We start from the raw sequence: 22,963 nt of genomic DNA, 5'->3' as shown, positions 1-22,963 counted from the left end.
TATAGGATAGAATTACTTTAGGGACTGTTACAGCACCCGAAGTTCCCATGCAAATGGCAATTTTTTGAAAGTAGATATCTGCATAGGCACACACCTCTGCCTCCCCAGTGTCAACTTTCGGCCTGACAATGAGTTAGTCAGGCACTCATACCTCCCAACATTTTGACATGGGAATGAGGGACACCTACTAACAAACGTATGTAGGCATAGGACACGCCCCCTGCCACACCCCCTTAATCACTTCCCACCTGGCCACTGCACATATACGGCTGGGTGGGTGCTTCCTCCTTCTGAGTGGACGTTCAGGAATGTCCTTCAGAAGGAGGGGGATCGCGCGCGCATGCCCTCACAGCGGCGCAATTCCGATGCGCTTGTGTCACCCTGACACGGCGCATCTCCGATCAGCAGGAGGGCTCTGTGATTGGCCCTCCTGATCACATGATGGCTGTGTCCACTCAGAGCCGTCATGTGATGTAAACAGAGACAAGAAATCAGGATAGAGAAGGGAGGTATCACTGCTCCAGGAGGATCGACCAAAAGTAAATCTCTTCACCAGTTGAGAAGCCACAGGTGCTGGCAATGTATATAGCAAATGGATAAGAAGTAGTTCTGGACAGCCGCACTCTGAATATGCCTTTTATTCAAAAACTACAAACAAAAATACATGCCACAGCAGAACAAAAGAGTTAACGCGTTTCACACTATATGTAGTGCTTAATCATAGCTAGTTTGGAAGCTTTAAATACAACAAGGGAATACTGTAATTTTCAGTTATAAGTGCTGTAGCCACTAGTAACTATAGGATTCGTAATAAAAAGCCATCACATTCCACCTTTAATGCTTTATTATCACTTACATGACAGAGCCTTCACGTACCTGTCACATGTGGTGCCTGAGTTCAGCTTTTTACACACTGATCACCGGCCCAGTGTCCCTGTACAATGTAAACACCCACAGTGTCCCCAAAACACTGTCCCCACACACATGTCCCCTCACAGTAAAAACACCTGTCCCCACATATGTAACACTAAAATCATATGTCCCAATGATCATCTGCGAACATATGTCAGTGACCATCTGCGCACATCTGTACATGATCATCTGCGCACATATGTCAGTGATCATTGCGTACATATGTCCGTGATCACACAAACCAATTATTATTCACTTAACAGGATTTTTTTTACCAAAGACATGTAGCAGAATACATTTTGACTTAAATTAATGACAAAATTAGATTTTATTGGATGTATTTTAAAACAGAAAGTAGAAAATATTATTTTTTTTCAAAATTTCCACTCTTTTTTTCGCTTATATCGCACAAAATAAAAAATTGATTTGTGAATAAATACCACCAAAAGAAAGCTCTATTTGTGTGAACAAAATGATACAAATTTCATTTGGGTACAGTGTTGCATGACCGCGCAATTCTTATTGAAAGTGTGAGAGCGCTGAAAGCTGAAAATTGGCCTGGGAAGGAAAGGGGCGAAAGTGCCCAGTATTTTAGTGGTTAAAGGAGAATTAACCAAAAAAAAAGGTTAATTAAATCCACAAGTACTTTTTTTTTTTACCACTACTATTCCTTTATATTGGCTCTTAAAATGTACAAATGCAGCAATTTAGAAATTGGATGAAAGGGTTAGCACTGGGAAACACTTTTTGAAAGATAAAAAGTGCATTTTGTTTAAAACTATATAGATCAGACCAAAATGAGGGACAAATGAGGGACAAATGAGGGACATTGCTCCAAATCAGGGACAGTTGGGGGCTATGGGCACTGAGGACAACACTATGGAAAGGGGAGGATTTATACTAATTCTATACACTGCAGTCTGCTGTCTGCTCTCTTACTGCATGCATTCATTTAAAATTAGCAACCTTGTAGCACTATCCATCTAACAATAACCTTAGTTTGCTTTAACCTCCCTGGCGGTATTCCCGAGTCTGGCTCGGTGTGAGATTTCAGTACCAAAAGCGGTAACCCCGAGCCAGACTCGGGATCGCATCGCAGGGTCCATGTAGAGGTTACTTACCTTGTCCCCTGGATCCTGCGATGTCTCCCCGCTGTGATCTGCGAGCCGCCGTGTCTCGCTCGATTCACAGTGCCGAGCGTTGCGATGCACGGGGATGGAGTTCGGCGCCAAATTCAAAAAGTAAAACACAGTACAGTATACTGTAATATTACAGATTACAGTACTGTATCAAATAATTACACATCCCCTTTGTCCCTAGTGGTTTGTCCTGTGCCCTGCATGCAGTTTTATATTATAAATACTATTCTTTCTGCCAGGAAACTGGAGATTGTCCATAGCAACCAAAAAATGTCAGTTTACGTCAAAAGTGATTTTAGACCAGCTAGAAAACAGCGATAATAAATTAGAATCACTTGCAGAATTGAGTGATAGTGATTTGTGGGGAAATCCGTCACCAAACACTTAGCCCGGGTTCACACCTATGCGATTTAGATGTGCGTTTCCCTGCATCTAATTCGCATAGCAGGAGAATGTGACTGGCTCCCTATGGAGCCGGTTCACATATCTCCGGGGCGGCTGCGGAGCGCACTGCACAAAAACGCTGTGCGTCTTTGGCTCCGTTTCAGGGCCGAATTCAGGCATAGAATCGGCCCTGATTCGTCCCTGAAATGGGGAACAGGGACGCACAGTGCTCCTGTGCCATCCGCAGTCCGTTATAGTGTGAACCCGGGCTCAAAGTAATGACAGCGACTATTCTGCAACTGAGCAAATTTCAGTGTTTTTAATTTGATTACATTATTGAATAATTTTTATTATTATTATATTATCATTTGTTATAATTATTTATAGTTATTTATTATATTATAATTTATGATTTCATGTTTCAAACTTTATCATACCTGGGATGTCTACTAGACTCTTGTTTGGACAGATTTAAATGAGTTATTTCTAAGAATTACAGGCCTACAATATAAAATGCCAAATTTCCATGCAAAATAATGGTACCGCTTTTAGCACCTAAAGTCTGAAATAATCATACCGCCAGGGAGGTTACGTACAACATGGGTATACTCAGGGCTTTTTTTCAGTTCCACCACCTCTGGCTCAGACCCTTGGGGGGGGGGCTTATGACCACAATCACTTGTAAACACAGAAGTCCGGTTTCTGTGTTTACAAGTGACAGCTCTGCACCCTGTGTGTAACCCCCCCTGAACTCTGCACTGTGTATGTAATGCAATCTTGGTATTTAATGCCCCTTTAGGACCCGCCTACTGTTTGTGAAATTTGACTGACCACACCCACTATTTGATGTGATTTGGAGGGTGTGTGTGGGGGGAGGGGTTTTGGGGGGTTGTGGTTGAGTTCCAGCACCTATTGTTTGAGAAAAAAAGCCCTGGGTATACTGTAATTTCCAGTTATAAGTGCTGTAGCCACTAGTAAGTAACTATAGGATTCGTAATAAAAAGCAATCACATTCCACCTTTAATGCTTTATTATCACTTACATGACAGAGCCTTCACGTACCTGTCACATGTGGTGCCTGAGTTCACTGATAATTGCCTAATCAACATCATAAAGTTTGGAGATGATTATTATGCTTCCTCTGAAACCAACTTTATCAGAAAAATTGATCCACAGACTCTGGATACCATAGACAAGGTAATTAAGTTGAATAACTGTTTATTTTTCTACTTCAGAGTTTAGAATTATATTACACTCATTATATTAACAAGCTCTTAACTGACTGCCTTCTCTATATGTGATGATGTAAGACTTCAATTAAAGGGGTTGTAAAGGTTAATTTTTTATTTTTTAAAAATAACAAACATGTCATACTTATCTCCACTGTGCAGCTCCTTTTGCACAGAGTGGCCCCGATCCTCCTGTTCTGGGTCCCGTGGCGGCTCTCTCGGCTCCTGCCCGCAATAGCTAACCCCCTCGGGAAGTTCATTCCCAAGGGGGTTAACTTGCGGGCGCGCTCCCGTCTCATACACTCTGCGTTCAAAGACACAGAGTGTATGTCTCGGTCCCACCCCCCTCCCCCGGCGACCACGTCATTGGATTTCATTGATAGCAGACGGAGCGAATGGCTGCGCTGCTATCAATCTATCCAATGGTGAAGAGGACGCTGGGGACGAGTCGAGCAGGTAAACGGGCTTAGGTAAGTAAAACGGGGGCCTGGGGGGCCCGTCATTACCAGGTGTTTTTTCACCTTAATGCATAGGATGCATTAAGGTGAAAAAACACAAACCTTTACAACCCCTTTAAGGCCCCATTCACACTAGCGCGTTTTTTGATGCATTTTGCATTTTGCAGAAATGCACGGGAATTTTTTAACATGGGTTCCTATGGAAAATATTCACATCAATGCTTTTTTGTATCTCTGCGTTTTTGGAAAGGGTCGGGGACTTTTTTTCATGCAAAAAGCAGCGTTTTGCATGTAATGGTTTTCAATGGACAAGCATCAAAAACGCAAGTGCACCGTTTTTGCAGCGTTTTTGCAGCGTTTTTGCAGCGTTTTTGGTGCGTTTTTGCCGTTTTTTTTTGTTTTTTTTTTTTTTTGTTTTTTTTTTGTAATTTTTTTTTAAGACTGTAAAAAAAAATGAAAAAAAAAAAAAAAAAAAAAAAAAACGCAAAACGCAAATCGCGGCAAAAACGCGGCAAAAACGCAGCAAAAACGCGGCAAAAACGCGGCTCAAAAACGCGGCAAGCATGAAAAAAAAACCTCCAAAAACGCTCAAAAGCAACATGCATAGGTGTGAATCGAGCCTAAGTGTACATTGTACAGAAGCAGAATGAGTGTGTGGGTGTCCCTGATAGACTCATTGTTTGGTGCAACTGCTAGCTCCATCAGCTCCTCCGTTTAGGCCTGATTCACACCTATGCATTTTATGTCCGTTTTGCATTTTGCACTACAGTCCATTTAACATGGTTTCCTATGGAACATGTTCTGTAGTGCACATCTGCAAAATGCAAAAAGCACTAAAAATGCATAGGTGTGAATCAGTCCTTAGTCTGTAATATAGAACACTCTGGAAAAGTGCCCTATAGCACCTAATGCAAACCAACGTCAGGCTGTTAGGGATTGCCATCAAAATGATGTGATTACTATGTCAACTATGAAAATGCAAAATCAGGCTCACTTCTGCATAGAAACCAATGAGCTTCCAGGTTTTATTACCAAAGCTTAACTGAACCAGCTGAGGTTAGAAGCTCATTGGTTTCTATGCAGAAGTGAGCCTGATTTTGTACTTTCCAGCTTTAGTAAATAAACCCCATTGTGTACTGAAAAGGGGGGTATGCCTGTACAGTGTTGCAGTTAACAATAATAGTAATATTATTAATATACAGGATTTAGGCTCCATTCTTGTAGGATAGATAGATAGATAGATAGATAGATAGATAGATAGATAGATAGATAGATAGATAGATAGATAGATAGATAGATAGATAGATAGATAGATAGATATCGTATAAAACTATTCCTAATCTTTTAGAATTTGGCTTTTTTGCAGGTAGACTATATGAAGTATGTGACGGTTAATTTGGCCACATCTCATCCACATTATGACAGTGCTGGCAACACAATAAATATGGGGACATCAATTGGTGACAAAGGGAAAACAAAATACATGTTGTTTAAGGTTCCTCCTGTAGCTGCAGGTAAGATGGAGCAAACCACTCCACCTAATATAGCTTCTTTTAAATTAAATTCACTTACTGACAATTTAATGGCATCTGTATAATATGTTCTTATTATTAATTGAAATTAAAACCACAGGTGGAAGAAAAGAAAATCGCTTGCTTCCCCCATTAATACATTCATTGTTTTGGGGAGAATGCCCCTGCAGCGCTATTGAGTTCCTCTGGCTGGGGGACGTGAGGAGCCATCCTGGCTGGCTAAAAACAATGATTACTGCTAGCGGCTATAGTTGCCAGCAGTAATCACATGCCTAAAATCAAACAGGGTGGTTGTACCCAAGTTGATCAATGGATTGACTTGGGTACAATCAGCCTGCCCATACATGGATCGAAATTCAGCTGGTCTCTGCTGAAACAGCTAAATTTCGATCCATGTAGGGCTGGCTTAAGATCTGAAGTGCGTGCAGAGATTGAATATGATTAATGAGTTTAACTTGTCATTAGCAGTACAACTATTGCCGCGTACACACGAGCGGACTTTGCGGCAGACTTGGTCCGGCGTACCGGACTCCGTCAGATAATTAGATCGTGTGTGGGCTCCAGCTGACTTTTTTTTCCCCAAAAGTTCGACGGACCTAGAAATGAAACATGTTTCAAATCTTTCCGACGGACTCGAGTCCGGTGGAAAAATCCGCTCGTCTGTATGCTAGTCCGACGGACTAAAACCGACGCTAGGGCAGCTATTGGCTACTGGTTATCAACTTCCTTATTTTAGTCCGGTCGTACGTCATCACGTACGAATCCGTTGGACTTTGGTGTGATCGTGTGTGTCCAAGTCCGTCTGTTTGTAAGTCCGGCGCACCTACGCTACAAAGTCCGTCGGAAAGATCGTCAGACCAAGTCTGCCGTAAAGTCCGCTCGTGTGTACGCGGCGTAAGAGTGCAAAAACTGAAAACAATTAAAGTCTACAATGCAATATTGTTCACTGCAGGTTGTCTAATCCTTGTGAACAAGACACTTACTGACAACTGAGCTACAGCTTACATTTTTTAACATGGATGAAATAGAATTAAAACTGTTTATGTGACATTATTCTGTTGTAGATAATAAAAAGTCTCCCTTGAAGAATGCTGAGGTTCTATGCTCCATCTCTGCCCATCATCTTCTAAGCCCCAGCTACTACCATAGCTTTGGTATGACAGAGAATTACATCATCTTCATAGAACAGCCCTTAAAGCTGGAAATTGTGAAACTTGCAACTGCTTACTTCCGTGGCGTTAACTGGGCTTCGTGCATTAGCTTCAATAAGGACGACAAGGTATGATCCAAATAAGGAATACATAATCCACACTGAGCATTTGCAATATGATTGTACTTCGCTAAATGTACTAAAGGATTCTAAATGTTAGAAAATGAAAAAAAAAAAGTTTAGATTTGCAGATGCATATCAAATAATTAATGTTTCCCATTTAAGCACATAAAAGGGTGTTCGAGTTCCAGTGCAAATTGGCTAGTTATTGACACAGTGCTTTAGGTTTGTCAACAAGTAAAAATTCTAAAGCTGCTAAAGGAGTCAATTTAAGCCTTGTTCACACGGGCATACTAAAGCCCACACCCATGCAAGGGCCTTGTTTACCCACACATGGGTTCACAGGTGTTCCGTGCATCCCTATGCAGACACTCCCATTCATGTAAATTAAGATGCAGCAGCTGCATAGATACAGTCACTGCCTTCTAGCAGACGATACGCATTTGGGACTGTGCACCCACGCCCACACGGATAGCATATTGGGAGCAGCATTTGTGTCCATGCAGCCGCTGCATCCCAATTGACATCAATGAGAGTGCCTGCACAGGGGAGGCACAGATTACCTGTGCATCCCCATGTGGGTAAACACAGCAGTTGCATGGGTGTACGCTGTAGTACTCCCATATGAATGAGACCAAAGTCTTATTCGGATCTTTGCAATACATTAGTGCATGTGCCTTACATTAGGGCAGTCTATATATTTGAACGTTCTGTTAACTTACCAGAAATAAAAAGCAATATTTTTTTTCTGAAGCAGCACACCATAATGCATGGCAGTCCATTACCATGCATTGTGGTGTGCTCTAATGCAAGTGCATTTGTAGTGGTTGGATTCCACTCACCGCAGTAAATGTATTGCTGCAACCGCGTTACCGTAATGCATAATCCCGGTCTGAATGTGCTCTGAATGCCACTAACGTTACAGCACATCGTAACACTAAATACTCTTCTCATAGAGCCCTTAACGTTTAAGCCCCGTACACACTGTTGGACTTTCCGACAACAAAACTGTGGAATTTTGTTTGAAGGGTGTTGGCCCAAACTTGTCTTGCATACACACAGTCACACAAATGTTGCCCAACAATTAACAACGTAGTGACGTACTAGACATACTACGTGGTTTTTCAGTTCTTTAGCGCCACCCTTTGGGCTCCTTCTGCTAATTTCGTGTTAGTAGAAGTTTGGTGAGTGTTGATTCGCGCTTTTCTTTTTGCGTTTTTCATCTCGTGCTTTTCAGTTCGTTTCTGAACTGTCGTTCGTCAACCAGACATGTTGCGGTACCAGAGGAGATAACGTGTTTTTTATTATTGGCCTTGGAGTTATTGCTTTGACATAATTTTTTTGGTTGAATAATGATTTGATTTGGTATATTTTCTATATTTTTGGATGCATAGAATGCACTTTTTGGTTAAGTTCTATTGGCAGATAGCATGTTTAATTTTTTTTTTTTGAATGCTCAAATAAAAAAAAAAAAATATAATAATATTATTCTTGATATCACTAGAAAAAAAAAGCCTTTGAAAATTAATTTGCAATAACTCCATCAGTATCACCAGCAAAGCAGCTTCATTATTATCCCACTAAAGAAGAAGAGAATTGTGCGCTGCATTTGCAGATTTGCCACCTCACGAATGTTAATTCTTCATTACAAACGCTAGTTTACCGACCGCTTCTGCTTCCAAGCATGCGTGTTTGTACTTTGGACTTTTGTCCGACGGACTTGTGTAACCACCATCGGAAAGTCCGGCAACACACATTTGTTGGTGGAAAATTTGAGAACATGCTAGCCAATATTTGTTGGCGGAATGTCCGATGGAGCATACACACGGTTGGACTTTCCGCCAACAAGCTCACATCCAACATTTCCTGTCTAAAAATCCGATTGTGTGTACGCGGCATTAGAGTGTATCTTTAGACAAAACCTTTTTTTGGGGAGGAAGGGTTAGACACTCTGTCAAGTTTCTGTTGCTGTGTCCCCTTTTGAGAGATTTACGCCTGTATTTATACTGGTGACTTTTGTCACCGAGAAAGAAAGGGAGGGTAAATTAAGATATTTAGAGTTTTAGAGTAAGGAGAAATCTTCCATTTGGGGAACCAGTTGCAGGGACAGCTGTCTAAGAAGGAGATTACCCTCAATTTGGGAGATTTCCTCTAACTGCCTGTTGAGTCTGTGGGACAGAACATGAAGGGAAATCTACTCAATGGTAAACAAAAAGCAAAAAATTACTTAGTATGGGTTTTTACACTTCCCTACTCTATGCAAAACTGAAAAAAGGTTCTGTCTCATTCATTGAAGGATACAGGAATCAGACACAATTGGGTTATACTGTCACCTACAGAAGGATTTGGACACTGGCAAACAAAAAACAGTGACCAGCAAAAAAAATCCAACCCTCTTTCAGCATGCCTCTGATTTTTTTGCCAGTATCCTAGGAGAATGGGCTTCTCTTTTCTCCTAAAAACTGTTTATGCTAGCCATTGTTTCCTACTTCCAAGATTTTTGTTTTTACCTCAACTAAGATTCTCCTGCAGACTGCTTGAGCTAGTCTCAATATGCAGCTATTAGGATCAGCATTATCTTTGGGGATGCCGTACCAGGACCCCGCTGGACTGGAATATTGCAGGGCTAGCCTGGAATGTGACCTTTGGCACTGGGGTCTACATTTTGTCACTTTCCATACCTGAGTGTACTCTGTTAGTTAGCTGTGGAGTGTTTTATGGGTTAAGGGCTATGGCACAAGCTCTGGTGCAACCCAGTCTCTGAGGACACACTTGAGTAGGCTTCATAGGGTGTGCAGCGGGAGCTACCTTGTGATAGAGATCATTGGGTGCCATTATTACCCATATCTTTAATCATCAGTTTACCATGGACAGAGTTAGTGCTGAGGATTGAGTGCTGACTTAAACTCTGAAGTGGGCTGTCACATGTGCACACTCCGCTATCTTGTTCCTGACATTCAGTGTGGGATAAAACTTTCCCGCCACTGCTCCTTTCTCAAGTGACACAAGCATCCTTCCCAATTGGTATTTTCTGGGCACCTACAGACAGTGACATGGTCACCTTCTGCCGTCTATACCTCTCCTGCTACCAGGAGCCGGTTTGTGAATATTTAAGACTTAGTCTTGTGCCTTGAGCTTTGTTTTTTTTTGCCTTTGCAGCACAACAAGTCAGATCCCAAACACAAGGGACACAGTCCTACTGTAATGGGTCCTTTCCACACATGGTCAACTAACAACTCCAGCAGTACACCCGCTGGAGGGCCTGACACTGGCAGCCTAGAATGTTGTCTTCTGCTTGAGTTCTCAGAGTCTTCCTCAGTCCTGTCAAGCATGACACCATGCTCAGCTCTATCCTGGGAGATGTTCATCACTATTATACAGGCCATTAATGTGGCTCCATATCTTCCACTGCAGAATCAGGCTCTGATCTGCCTGGGACATTAGTGGGCTCCGGAACTTCTGGAGACATACTTGGTCAGTCCATCACCTTTACCCTCAGCATCTTTAGCAAGGCAGTGGTCATCTTGGAGGTGTGTTTAGGGTCATTATCATGTTGGAATCATGCTCTGCTTCAGTATGTCACAGTACATGTTGGCATTCATGGTTCCTTCAATGAACTGTAGCTCAATGAACTGTATCTCCCCAGTGCTGGCAGCACTCATGCAGCCCCAGACCATGACACTCCCACTGTCATGCTTGAGTCTAGGAAAGACACACTTGTCTTTGTACTCCTCACCTGGTTGCCGCCACACATGTATGGTCTGAGCACTGACAGGCTGACCCCCCACCCCTTTAACCTCTTCAGCAATGCAGGCAGCACTCATACGTCTATTTCCCAAAGACAACCTCTGGATATGATGCTGAGCACGTGCACTCAACTCCTTTGGTCGACCATGGCGAGGCCTGTTCTGAGTGGAACCTGTCCTGTTAAACCACTGTATGGTCTTGGCCACTGTGCTGCAGCTCAGTTTCAGGGTCTTGGGATTCTTCTTATAGCCTAGGCCATCTTTATGTAGAGCAACAATTCACTTTTTCAGATCCTCAGTTCTTTGCAATGAGGTGCCATGTTGAACTTCCAGTGACCAGTATGAGAGAGTGAGAGCGATAACACCAAATTTAACACACCTGCTTTCCATTCACACCTGAGACCTTGTAACACCAACGAGTCACATGAAACCAGGGAGGGAAAATGGCTAATTGGGCCCAATTTGGACATTTTCATTTAGGGGTGTACTCACTTTTGTTGCCAGTGGTTTAGACATTAATGGATGTGTGTTGAGTTATTTTGAGGGGACAGCAAATTTACACTGTTATACAAGCTGTACACTCACTACTTTACATTGTAGCAAAGTGTCATTTCTTCAGTGTTGTCACATGAAAAGATATATTATAAAATATTTACAAAAATGTGAGGGGTGCACTCACTTTTGTGAGATACTGTATATACACACTGTATATACACTGACTGGCCACTTTATTAGGTACACCTGTTTATATATATATATATATATATATATATATATATATATATATATATATATATATAAATCTATATTCAGCTTAAACATTTCACTCTCTTTTTTTCAGACTTGGTTTCACATTATTGACAAGAGAACCAAAAAGCCAGTCACAGAAAAGTTTTATTCTGATTCTTTGGTAGTTTACCATCACATTAATGCTTATGAAGAGGACGGTCATATTGTATTTGACATTGTTGCATACAAGGACAATAGTTTATATGAAATGTTTTATATGGCCAATATAAGAAAGAACCTTAAACCAGAGACTGCAATGACCTCAACGCCAACCTGCCAGCGCTTTGTTATCCCTCTTCAGTGTGCCAAGGTCAGTTTATGTTCATCTTTTTGGCTTCTACTATTGTACAATTGCACCCTTATTAATACAGCTTGGTGTACATTGGGTAAAAAGGTACTTGCCTAAACCCAGTCTGCTGAGGTGAGGCTGTCAGTGTAGCTGTCAGTCCATACCTCATACGGACAGGCTGTTGCTGATTGACAGGAAGGATCAATGAATTACCAAGAGCTCTCATCAGTGCCCTGGTAGATCATTGAGAACTACAAGCCGTCAGCTATAATTGGTGATGGTAGTTGTTCTCCCATTCACAGAACCGTGAATGAATGACACAGCCGCTTTTTTAAAAATTGTGACAGCGGGTGCAGGGAGAAAATCCCTGGCTTGCTTTCACAATGGGGACTTGTGGGAAGTGGCAGGTTATGGGGGTGCAGAGGCTGCTCAACTAGTAACATGCTACATGTTACATCCTAGGGGTGTAAAATGTAACATGTTACTAAAGGTGAACGTATCCTTTATTATCCTTTAACTAATTTTAATCCTTATGCTGCTAGAACTAGTGAATAAATAGAAAAATATTTTGTTATATTTACTTGTCTTAACCTTTTTTATTTTTTACATTTCTTCAGTTGCTACCTGGATTCTGACCTAGGCCAAAATTATGTCATGCATCCCAAGAGTCTTTGTGTGCATTTTTTTCTTTTGTCACATAATGCACTGCAATGCTGGTGTGTTGGTGATATGTTGTATTGGTGTGTTGCAGTGTCAATAAAAGGCACAGCTAGGCACCGCACCACAGTGTGTTTGTGCCTGTGCATTGCTGTAAAATGCATTAAACTGCATGTTTTACTTCTTGTTACCTTAACATACCTCCCATTTTGAGATGGGAATGAGGGACACCTACTACCAAACATATGTAGGCATAGGACACACCCCCCTGCCACACCCTCTTAATAGGAGAATTAACCAAAAAAAAGGTTAACTAAATCCACAAGGGCCTTTTTTACCACTACTATTCCTTTATATTGGCTTTTAAAAGTTACAAATGCAGCAGTTTACAATTTTGATAAAAGGTTTAGCACTGGGAAACACTTTTTGAAAGATAAAAAGTGCATTTTATATACAAGTATATAGATCAGACCAAAATGAGGGACAAATGAGGGGGGAAAGAGGGACATTGCTCCAAATCAGGGACAGTCCCTTGAAATCAGGGACAGTTGGGAGCTTTTCCTTAATACAACAAAATTAATGGGTCTTTAAGGTGGTTGTAAACCCTTACATATACCCAGTGAAGTGACTGGCCTCAGGTGATACACAGAGATGAAACAATCCTCCTACAAAAGTTGTAAATGTTTATCTGCACAGTGGTGTAGTGGTAGCACTCTCACCTAGCAGTAAGAAGGGTCGCTGGTTCGAATCCCGACCACAACACTACCTGCCTGGAGTTTGCATGTTCTCCCTGTGTCTGCGTGGGTTTCCTCCGGTTTCCTCCCACATTTTCAAAGACATGCTGGTAGGTTAATTGGATCCTGTCTAAATTGACCCTAGTATGTATGAATGTGAGTTAGGGACCTTAGATTGTAAGCTCCTTGAGGGTGTAGGGACTGATGTGAATGTATAATGTATATGTAAAGCGCTGCGTAAATTGACGGCGCTATATAAGTACCTGAAATAAATAAATAAAAAATAAAATCTGCAGCCTTCTCTTCTCTACACACAGTCAAAGTGCAGAATTTATACAGATTTTCTGCGGTTTCAAAAAACAGGGGTGGGAAGCTGAAGTTACAGAGCTCAGTGAGAGCTTATTGAAGGAAAGTGACGCACCCCCTTTACACAGCACACAGGAACAGAGCTGAGGCTGTCAATCTCAGACTGTGTGCTGGAGCTCTCTCCCCATCACCTTTGTACCTCTTGGTGTCAAGAAAACATTTTAGAAGTGACTGATACAGACAGCAGAGGGAAGGGACAGCAGACAGAAATGACACCTAGTGCTCTGGATTGGGACAAGTGCACACTATACAGGGATATGCCTTGTTTATATTTCATGTCTGAGGTTTACAACCACTTTAAGGTTTCAGTGATGTGACTTCAGTAAACAAAATCTGATTAGTTCAGTTTATTACCATACATTGCAAATCATTGTTTTTGGTACTGTTTTACCTAGCATACCTTACTGGTACATATAATGAGGAAAGGGTGGTGCAAAATTCCTGTGATTATGATTTTTTCCTGCCAAGATTAGCAGGAGACGTGTTTTTCTTATAATTGTAAATAGGAAGTAAGCAGTCAGAATAAATCCTGCATCTGGGATTTTCCTGAATATCCTGCAAAACATATTACTGGGCATTAGTTAGCATTTGGGACTAGTCTTTTAACCACTTCCGGACCGCCGCACGCCGATATAAGTCCTTACTTTGACGGGGGATATCGGGGTTATGGCAGCAGCTAGCTGCCATAACCCCGATATCCTCTTGTTCGGTCGTTCAAGATAAAAGTGGTCTCTGCAGTGGATTCGCCGCAAGATCACTTTTATTGGCGGTGGGAGAAGGCACCCCACCGAGCTCTGGTGCCCTCTGCCGCTTACCGGAGCCATCGGCAGTGACGGAGGCGATCGGATGTTCCTCCTTCCTTGGCATGGAAATGTGTGAGGGGAAGATGGCCCCCACCCGTCTCCGTGACATTGCAGGGTGGAAGCAACGTCAAAACGTCACTTCTGCCCATAGCTCTTAAAGGGCCATTTTTTAAAATTATTTTTTTAAATTACAATTTTTTTTTTATTTTATTGCATTTTAATGTAAATATGAGATCTGAGGTCTTTTTGACCCCAGATCTCATATTTAAGAGGTCCTGTCATGCTTTTTTTCTATTACAAGGGATGTTTACATTCCTTGTAATAGGAATAAAAGTAACACAATTATTTTTTTCTAAAAAAAAAAAAAAAAAAAAAAAAAACAGTGTAAAAATAAAAAATAAAAGGTAAAATAAATAAGGAAAAAAACATTTTTTTTTAAACGCGCCGTGTCCCGCCGAGCTCGCGTGCAGAAGCAAACGCATACGTGAGTAGTGCCCACATATGAAAATGGTGTTAAAAACACACATGTGAGGTATCACCGCGATCGGTAGAGCGAGAGCAATAATTCTAGTCTATCCCTAGACCTCCTCTGTAACTCAAAACATGCAACCTGTAGAATTTTTTTTAAACGTCGCCTATGGAGATTTTTAAGGGTAAAAGTTTGTCGCCATTCCACGAGCGGTCGCAATTTTGAAGCGTGACATGTTGGGTATTAATTTACTCGGTGTAACATTATCTTTCACAATATTGAAAAAAAAAATGGGCTAACTTTACTGTTGACTTATTTTTAGATTCAAAAAAGTGTATTTTTTCCCAAAAAAAAGTGCGCTCGTAAGACCGCTGCGCAAATACGGTGTGACAGAAAGTATTGCAACGACCGCCATTTTATTCTCTAGGGTGTTAGAGAAAAAAATTGGGGGTTCTAAGTGAATACCTGTTTTTAACTTGTAAACAACACATCTAAAAAAAAGGCTCGGTCCTTAAGTGGTTAAATCTGTTAAACCGGAAATTAGAAAGATAATAAATATAGAGTTTTCATGAACCTATTTCGATAATGTATATTGTAAGATCACAGCTTTTATTTGCAAACTAAGCCAATGGTAATTCTTTTTACTAACAGCCTGCAGATATTGCGGTGCCCAAAGCCGCCAGCTGCAGCAACAGCCATGCTTCTAGCTGCAGCAAAAAGTGCAGGATTTATTTAAAAATATCCATTGGTAAAACTTTGCATTTCTTCCAATACTGCACTAGAAACTCTAAAGGAAGAATTGTCTTGATTTGTATTGTAAGATTCCAGTCTCCCTTTTTGTAAATATTGTAAAGCTCTCTGCAAACCTTTGATACTATATAAATCCAGTATTATTATTAATATTTGTATTCATTGAGTTCTATGACAATAGTATGCCTATACATTTATTTCTTCTTCTCTGCTTTATGACATGTACTTATTCTTCCACGTTGTCCAGCTATATAGCTTGTGAGTACACGTTAATTAAAATCACTATTAACATTCTCTATTTAACTTTAAAGAAAGCAGAAGTGGGAGTGAACCTTGTAAAGCTTCCTGAAACGACTGCAACAGCGGTTAAAGTTAAAGAAGGAGAGATATATTGCCAGCCAGAGATCAAATGTGAAGGTAGGAGCTCACAGTTCTTGCTTTAAAGCTGACTGAACAACAGGATAAGAGGATGAAAGCTGAACTCCGAGCAAATAGCTAAATCCACAGATGAAATACATATAAGAGAGATGTTTTACTTGCCGAAGGATCTGTATTTATGTCCATTCAGTCCTGAGATTTACATAGGTCTGCCACACAGTACAGCCCTGTCTGGCAGGGAATTAAACCTGATTATTCTCTGCTAGGCATGTGCAATTCGTTTCGTTCCAAATTCGTTTTTTAACGAATTTCGACAAATTCGTTAATTAGGGAATATCCGAATTAACGAAAACCCGTTTAACGAATTTTTTCCGAATATACGTAAATTCAATAAAATTGGACATTCGTAAATTCGGGCATTCGTACATTCGTACATTCGCACATTAGTAAATTAGTGGATTCGGAAATTTGTAAATTTGAAAATTCGGAAATCTGAAATAATAGTTAACTAATAATAACTTAACTATTAGTAATTACTAGTAACTTTTAAATTATAGGTATTGTAATCTCCTTTTAAATTTGGCTGTTAGTGAACGTAACACATACAAATTCATCCAAAGTTATGAATGATCCGAAAAAACAGAATGGAACGTAATGAATTAATAATAATAAATAACAATAATAATAATAACAACGTTTTATTATTATTATTTATTATTAATTTGTTCCGTTTGTTTAGATGCAGCATTCGTTTTGGATAATTCGTAACTTCGGATAAATTCGTATTTGTTACGTTCACTGACAGTCAAATTTGAAAGGAAATTACAATACCTATAATTTAATAGTTAGTTACTATTTCAGATTTTTGAATTTTCGGGTTTTTGGATTTTTAAACTTCAAATTTACAAATTTCCGAATTTTCTAATTTACAAATGTACGATTTTACGAATTTACGAATGTACGAATTTACGAATGTACAAATGTAAAAATGTACGAATGAACGAATGTTCGAATTTACGAATGTACGAATGAACGCATTTACGAATTTACGAATGAACGAATTTACGAATCGCGATCATAACGAATGACCCGAAAAACGAAAAAAAAAATAATAAACTAATGAAACGAAAACGAAAATGAGCGCATTTTTTGGCTGTGCACATGTCTATTCTCTGCTACAATTAGGTAAAGGTTACAGGTATTCTTCCCTCTCCTCCAGCCTGTGACTGAACAGTAAAAAGAAGTAGCAGGCAGATGAGCACCTCTCTCTGTCATTCTGTTCTCTCCTCCTATGAGCATGCTCTTTTCACTGTAGCACGACTAATTGGCTTCTTGCGCTTCTACCTCCCCAAGTCTGACCTCTGCTGTACAAGGACTGCAAGAGGCTGAAACCAAGTCAACTCCAGGTGTTTACATTACTTGGATTTACAAAGACGCATGGAGAGGAATTTATGAAAACAGGAGCAGACAGAATCTAGAGCAACTGTATTGGCTGACTGTTCCAGTTTTGATAAAGTCCCCCATGATGAAATAATATATATATATATATATAATATTGCCAAAAGTATTGCGACACCTGCCTTCTTTACACGCACATGAATTCTAATGGCATCCCAGTCTTAGTCCGTAGGGTTCAATATTGAGTTGGCCCACCCTTTGCAGCTATAACAGCTTCAACTCTTCTGGGAAGGCTCTCCACAAAGAGTGTCTGCATTCCCATAGACACGCTCCTAAACCTTGTGGACAGCCTTCCCCGAAGAGTTGAAGCTGTTATAGCTGCAAAGGGTGGGCCAACTCAATATTAAACCCTACAGACTAATGCCCTGTACACACAGTTGGACTTTCCGATGGAATATGTGCGATCTGAGCGTGTTGTCGGAAATTCCGACCGTGTGTGGGCTCCATCTGACTTTTTCCATTGGAATTTCCGACACACAGAGCAGGCTATAAAATTTTCCGACAACAAAATCCGTTTGCGTAAATTCTGACCGTGTGTGGACAATTCCGACGCACAAAGTGCCACGCATGCTCAGAATAAATTAAAAGATGAAAGCTATTGGCTACTGCCCCGTCCCGATGTACGTGTTTTACGTCACCGCATTCAGAACGATCGGATTTTCCGACAACTTTGTGCGACCTTGTGTATGCAAAACAAGTTTGAGCCAGCATCCGTTGGAAAAAATCCATGGATTTTGTTGTCGGAATGTCCGATCGTGTGTACAGGGCATAAGAGTGGGATGCCATTAAAGTTTATGTGTGTATAAAGGCAGGTGTCACAATACATTTGACAATATGGTGTGTGTGTATATATATATATATATATATATATATATATATTTGTATCGTTAAATTCTGATTTCACAGCTATTACCCCTAAGAGTGACTCAGAACCGAGCTAGAATAGAATCAACAACACAACATGAAGCTGTAAGTAGTATCAAGTAATATCACACTTTCCAATTTTTATCAAAATGTTTATTTTTGGGTTTTATTTGTTATATTTTTCATATACCTCTATCAAAAAATAAAACCAATTAAAATCCCTTATTGGGCCATGCAAAAACAAACTACCTTCTTTATATGTATTCATATTATTTTGAGATATGCAATTTATGTGGTGACTTTAAAGTGGTTGTAAAGGCAGAAGGTTTTTTTACCCTAATGTATTCTGTGCATTAAGGTAAAAAAAGCTTCTGTGATCAGTGCCCACCCTAAATACTTACCTGAGCCTGATCTTGATCCAGTGCTGTGCCCGAGAGCAGTGGCTCTCTCTCTCCTCACTGGACACTGAGGCAGCAGGAGCCATTGGCTCCTGCTGCTGTGAATCACAGCCTGTAAGGGGGAAGTGAGGAGTGGAATCGAGTCACACTGTGTGTGTCAAACACACAGAGCACGGCTCAGGAAGGGAATCACTTTAATGTCTTTCATATATGTGCCTAATCTATAGCCACCATTGTTTTCTATTAAAGGATGAAAAGTAGTATCATCTTGCACCCTTATATTTTCCATAACTGTTATGTAACCTTGTGTCTTGTCCTCTTAGGAATTGAACTACCTAGAATTAACTACGCTTACAATGGCAAGAAGTACAGATATGTTTATGCTTCTCATGTTGAATGGCGTCCAATTCCCACCAAGGTAAATATCACAGTTTGTATATGTATATGCCAAATGAGCTATCCAAGTTCAGAGTATCATTGACAGGCAATTCTCTAATTCCAGAAGAATTAACTTTCCAGTATGGTGACTATCAGGCAGGAGCATCACTCCTTTACTTTTTCACATCATTTCAACTGCAGTTAACCCCTTCCCGCCGAGCGTACGCAGATGTGCGTACTTGGCTTTCTGGGGTTATACCGGGATGATGCCCGCAGCTGCAGGCATCATCCCGGTGCCATGTTGTAGAGCGGGCGATCGGCTATCCATGTATAACAACCGATACGGCTAAAAGCCGCTCGGCTGTTATACCGGCTGTTATACCCCCCGCTGCCTCCCGCTGCCCTTACCGTGCCTCAGGATCCCCTGGGAGGCCCGATCGAAGATCCCCCGCCTCCGGCGGCTGCTGACAGTCTGGAACGAAGCCGTGCACGGCTTTGTTCCAGCCTTCTAATTGTAAACGTGGAAACGACGTCATGATGTCACTTCCCATTTACTCGGCTGCCAATGGCGCCGGTTTTAAAAAAATATACAGTGTTCAGAATCGCCGTTTTCGGCGATCTGAATACTGTGAAGTGCAAAGGAGGGATCGGGGGTCTTTTGGACCCCCGATCCCTCCATAAAGAGTACCTGTCACCACCTATTACTGTCACAAGGAATGTTTACATCTCTTGTGACAGCAATAAAAGTGATCAAAAACATTTTTAAAAAAAAACACAATTTCTAAAAATAAAAATAAATAAAATAAATAAAATAAAACATTTTTTTTAAAGCGCCCCCATCTCCGCGAGCTCGCGCAGCAAAGAAAACTCATACGGAAGTGGCGCCCGCATATGTAAACGGTGTTCAAATCACACATGTGAGGTATCACTGCGATCGTCAGAGCAAGAGCAATAATTCTAAAATAAAATTTAAAGCGTTGCCTATGGAGATTGTTAGGTACCGTAGTTTGTCGCCATTCCACGAGTGCGTGCAATTATAAAGCGTGACATGTTTGGTATCTATTTACTCGGCGTAACATCATCTTTCACATTGTACAAAAAAATTGGGCTAACTTTACTGTTTGGTTTTTTTAAAATTCATGAAAGTGTCCCTTCTCCCAAAAAATTGCGTTTAAAACACCGCTGCACAAATACCGTGTGATAAAAAATATTGCAACAATCGCCATTTTATTCTCTAGATTCTCTGCTAAAAAAATATATATAATGTTTGGGGGCTCTAAGTAATTTTCTAACAATAAATACGGATTTTAACTTGTAAACACCAAATGTCAAAAATAGGTTTATGCCCCGTACACACGATCAGATTTTCCGACGGAAAATGTGTGATAGGACCTTGTTGTCGGAAATTCCGACCGTGTGTAGGCTCCATCACACATTTTCCATCAGATTTTCCGACACACAAAGTTTGAGAGCAGGATATAAAATTTTCCAACAACAAAATCCGTTGTCGGAAATTCCGATCGTGTGTACACAAATCCGACAGACAAAGTGTCACGCATGCTCAGAATAAATAAAGAGATGAAAGCTATTGGCCACTGCCCAGTTTATAGTCCCGACGTACGTGTTTTACGTCACTGCGTTTAGAACGATCGGATTTTCCGACAACTTTGTGTGACCGTGTGTATGCAAGACAAGTTTGAGCCAACATCCGTCGGAAAAAATCCTAGGATTTTGTTGTCGGAATGTCCGAACAAAGTCCGACCGTGTGTACGGGACATTAGTCATGAAAGGGTTAAAGCTGCTTGTCTTGATTATAGCTGATTATAATACAGATTCAATCTTTTTTACAGCTCCAACAAATGCTTTACAAACCCCGCTTAGGTAGGATTTAAATCATACCTAAATCCCCAAAAATATATAATATATTGCTTGTAGCAGTCCTTAAATCTGGTGGCTGCACTCTTTTTCTTTTTTTCAGGCTTTTTTCTGTTTATTCTTACCTGGTCATACTGCGAATGACAAAATCCCTGTCTTTTCGTTGCTACCCTATTTTAAATATCTCCCTTGTATCTATGGAGGGAGCCATGATTGTCACACAGATGGAACTTCAAACATGTCTGGCTTTGTTCATCTCTATTAAATGGTGAATTGATGGAACTAGTTGTTTTCCAGAGAAAGCAAAGAATGTTTGTGAAGTGACAAGGACATGGCATTTCTGGCAACATCAACAGGTATTTTCTGTACTTGCTGAAAATGTACTTAGCCTGGAAAATGTAACCTATGGCAGTCACTACATCCAAGTACTGGTAACCTGCAATGTGTAATAGGGCGTACACACGGTCGGACTTTGTTCGGACATTCCGACAACAAAATCCTAGGATTTTTTCTGACGGATGTTGGCTCAAACTTGTTTTGTCTACACACGGTCGCACAAAGTTGTCGGAAAATCCGATCGTTCTAAACGCGGTGACGTAAAACACGTACGTCGGGACTATAAACGGGGCAGTGGCCAATAGCTTTCATCTCTTTATTTATTCTGAGCATGCGTGGCACTTTGTCCATTGGATTTGTGTACTCACGATCGGAATTTCCGACAACGGATTTTGTTGTCGGAAAATTTTATCTCCTGCTCTCCAACTTTGTGTGTCGGAAAATCCGATGGAAAATGTCCGATGGAGCCCACACACGGTCGGAATTTCCGACAACACGCTCCGATCGGACATTTTCCATCGGAAAATCCGACCGTGTGTACGGGGCATTACACTTTTGTTTTTGGGTTTAGGTATCTTTTCATCCTACGTTCACACCTATGCTTTTTTGGTGCATTTTACATGTTGCAAAAATGAATTACAGTCCATTTAACATGGTTTCCTATGGCACACGTTCACATCTACAGTATCTCACAAAAGTGAGTACACCCCTGACATTTTTGTAAATATTTTATTCTATCTTTTCATGTGACAACACTGAAGAAATTACACTTTGCTACAATGTAAAGTATAGAGTGTACAGCTTGTATAACAGTGTCAATTTGCTGTCCCCTTAAAAATAACTCAACACACAGCCATTAATGTCTAAAACACTGCCAACAAAAGTGAGTACACCTCTAAGTGAAAATGTCCAAATTGGGTCCAAAGTGTCAATATTTTGTGTGGCCCCCATTATTTTCCAGCACTGCTTTAACCCTCTTGGGAATGGAGTTCACCAGAGCTTCACAGGTTGCCACTGGAGTCCTCTTCCACTCCTCCATGACGACATCACAGAGCTGGTGGATGTTAGAGACCTTGCGCTCCTCCACCTTCCATTTGAGGATGCCCCGCAGATGTTCAATAGGGTTTAGGTCTGGAGACATGCTTGGCCAGTCCATCACCTTTACCCTCAGCTTCTTTAGAAAGGCAGTGGTCATCTTGGAGGTGTGTTTGGGGTCATTATCATGTTGGAATACTGCCCTGTGGCCCAGTCTCTGAAAGGAGGGGATCATGCTCTGCTTCAGTATGTCACAGTACATGTTGGCATTCATGGTTCCCTCAATGAACTGTAGCTCCCCAGTGCCGGTAGCACTCATGCAGCCCCAGACCATGACACTACCACCACCATGCTTGACTGTATGCAAGACACACTTGTCTTTATACTCCTCACCGGGTTGCGGTCACACACGCTTGAAACCATCTGAACCAAATAAGTTTACCTTGGTCTCATCAGACCACAGACATGGTTCCAGTAATCCATGTCCTTAGTCTGCTTGTCTTCAGCAAACTGTTTGCGGGCTTACTTGTACATCATCTTTAGAAGAGGCTTCCTTCTGGGACAACAGCCACGCAGACCAATTTGATGCAGTGTGCAGCGTATGGTCTGAGCACTGACAGGCTGACCCCCCACCCCTTCAACCTTTGCAGCAATGCTGGCAGCACTCATACGTCTACTTCCCAAAGACAACCTCTGGATATGACGCTGAGCACG

General features: G+C 41.0%; 1 protein-coding gene across 1 annotated transcript in view; it reads left to right on the top strand.

The window, feature by feature from the left end:
• BCO1 (beta-carotene oxygenase 1) overlaps positions 1-22,963 on the top strand; it is a 57,564-nt gene that overhangs the window by 20,253 nt on the left and 14,348 nt on the right. Inside the window, exons 4-9 of the mRNA XM_073605503.1 lie at positions 3,485-3,632; positions 5,489-5,636; positions 6,719-6,933; positions 11,512-11,769; positions 15,839-15,944; positions 18,949-19,043. Coding sequence (XP_073461604.1) covers positions 3,485-3,632; positions 5,489-5,636; positions 6,719-6,933; positions 11,512-11,769; positions 15,839-15,944; positions 18,949-19,043 — 970 coding nt within the window. The remainder of the gene's footprint in view (positions 1-3,484; positions 3,633-5,488; positions 5,637-6,718; positions 6,934-11,511; positions 11,770-15,838; positions 15,945-18,948; positions 19,044-22,963) is intronic.

This window comes from Aquarana catesbeiana, linkage group LG11 (assembly GCF_042186555.1).
Source record: "Aquarana catesbeiana isolate 2022-GZ linkage group LG11, ASM4218655v1, whole genome shotgun sequence".
NCBI lineage: Eukaryota > Metazoa > Chordata > Amphibia > Anura > Ranidae > Aquarana > Aquarana catesbeiana.
Note: the sequence above shows the minus strand (reverse complement) of the source record. Positions and strands in the feature narration are given on the sequence as shown.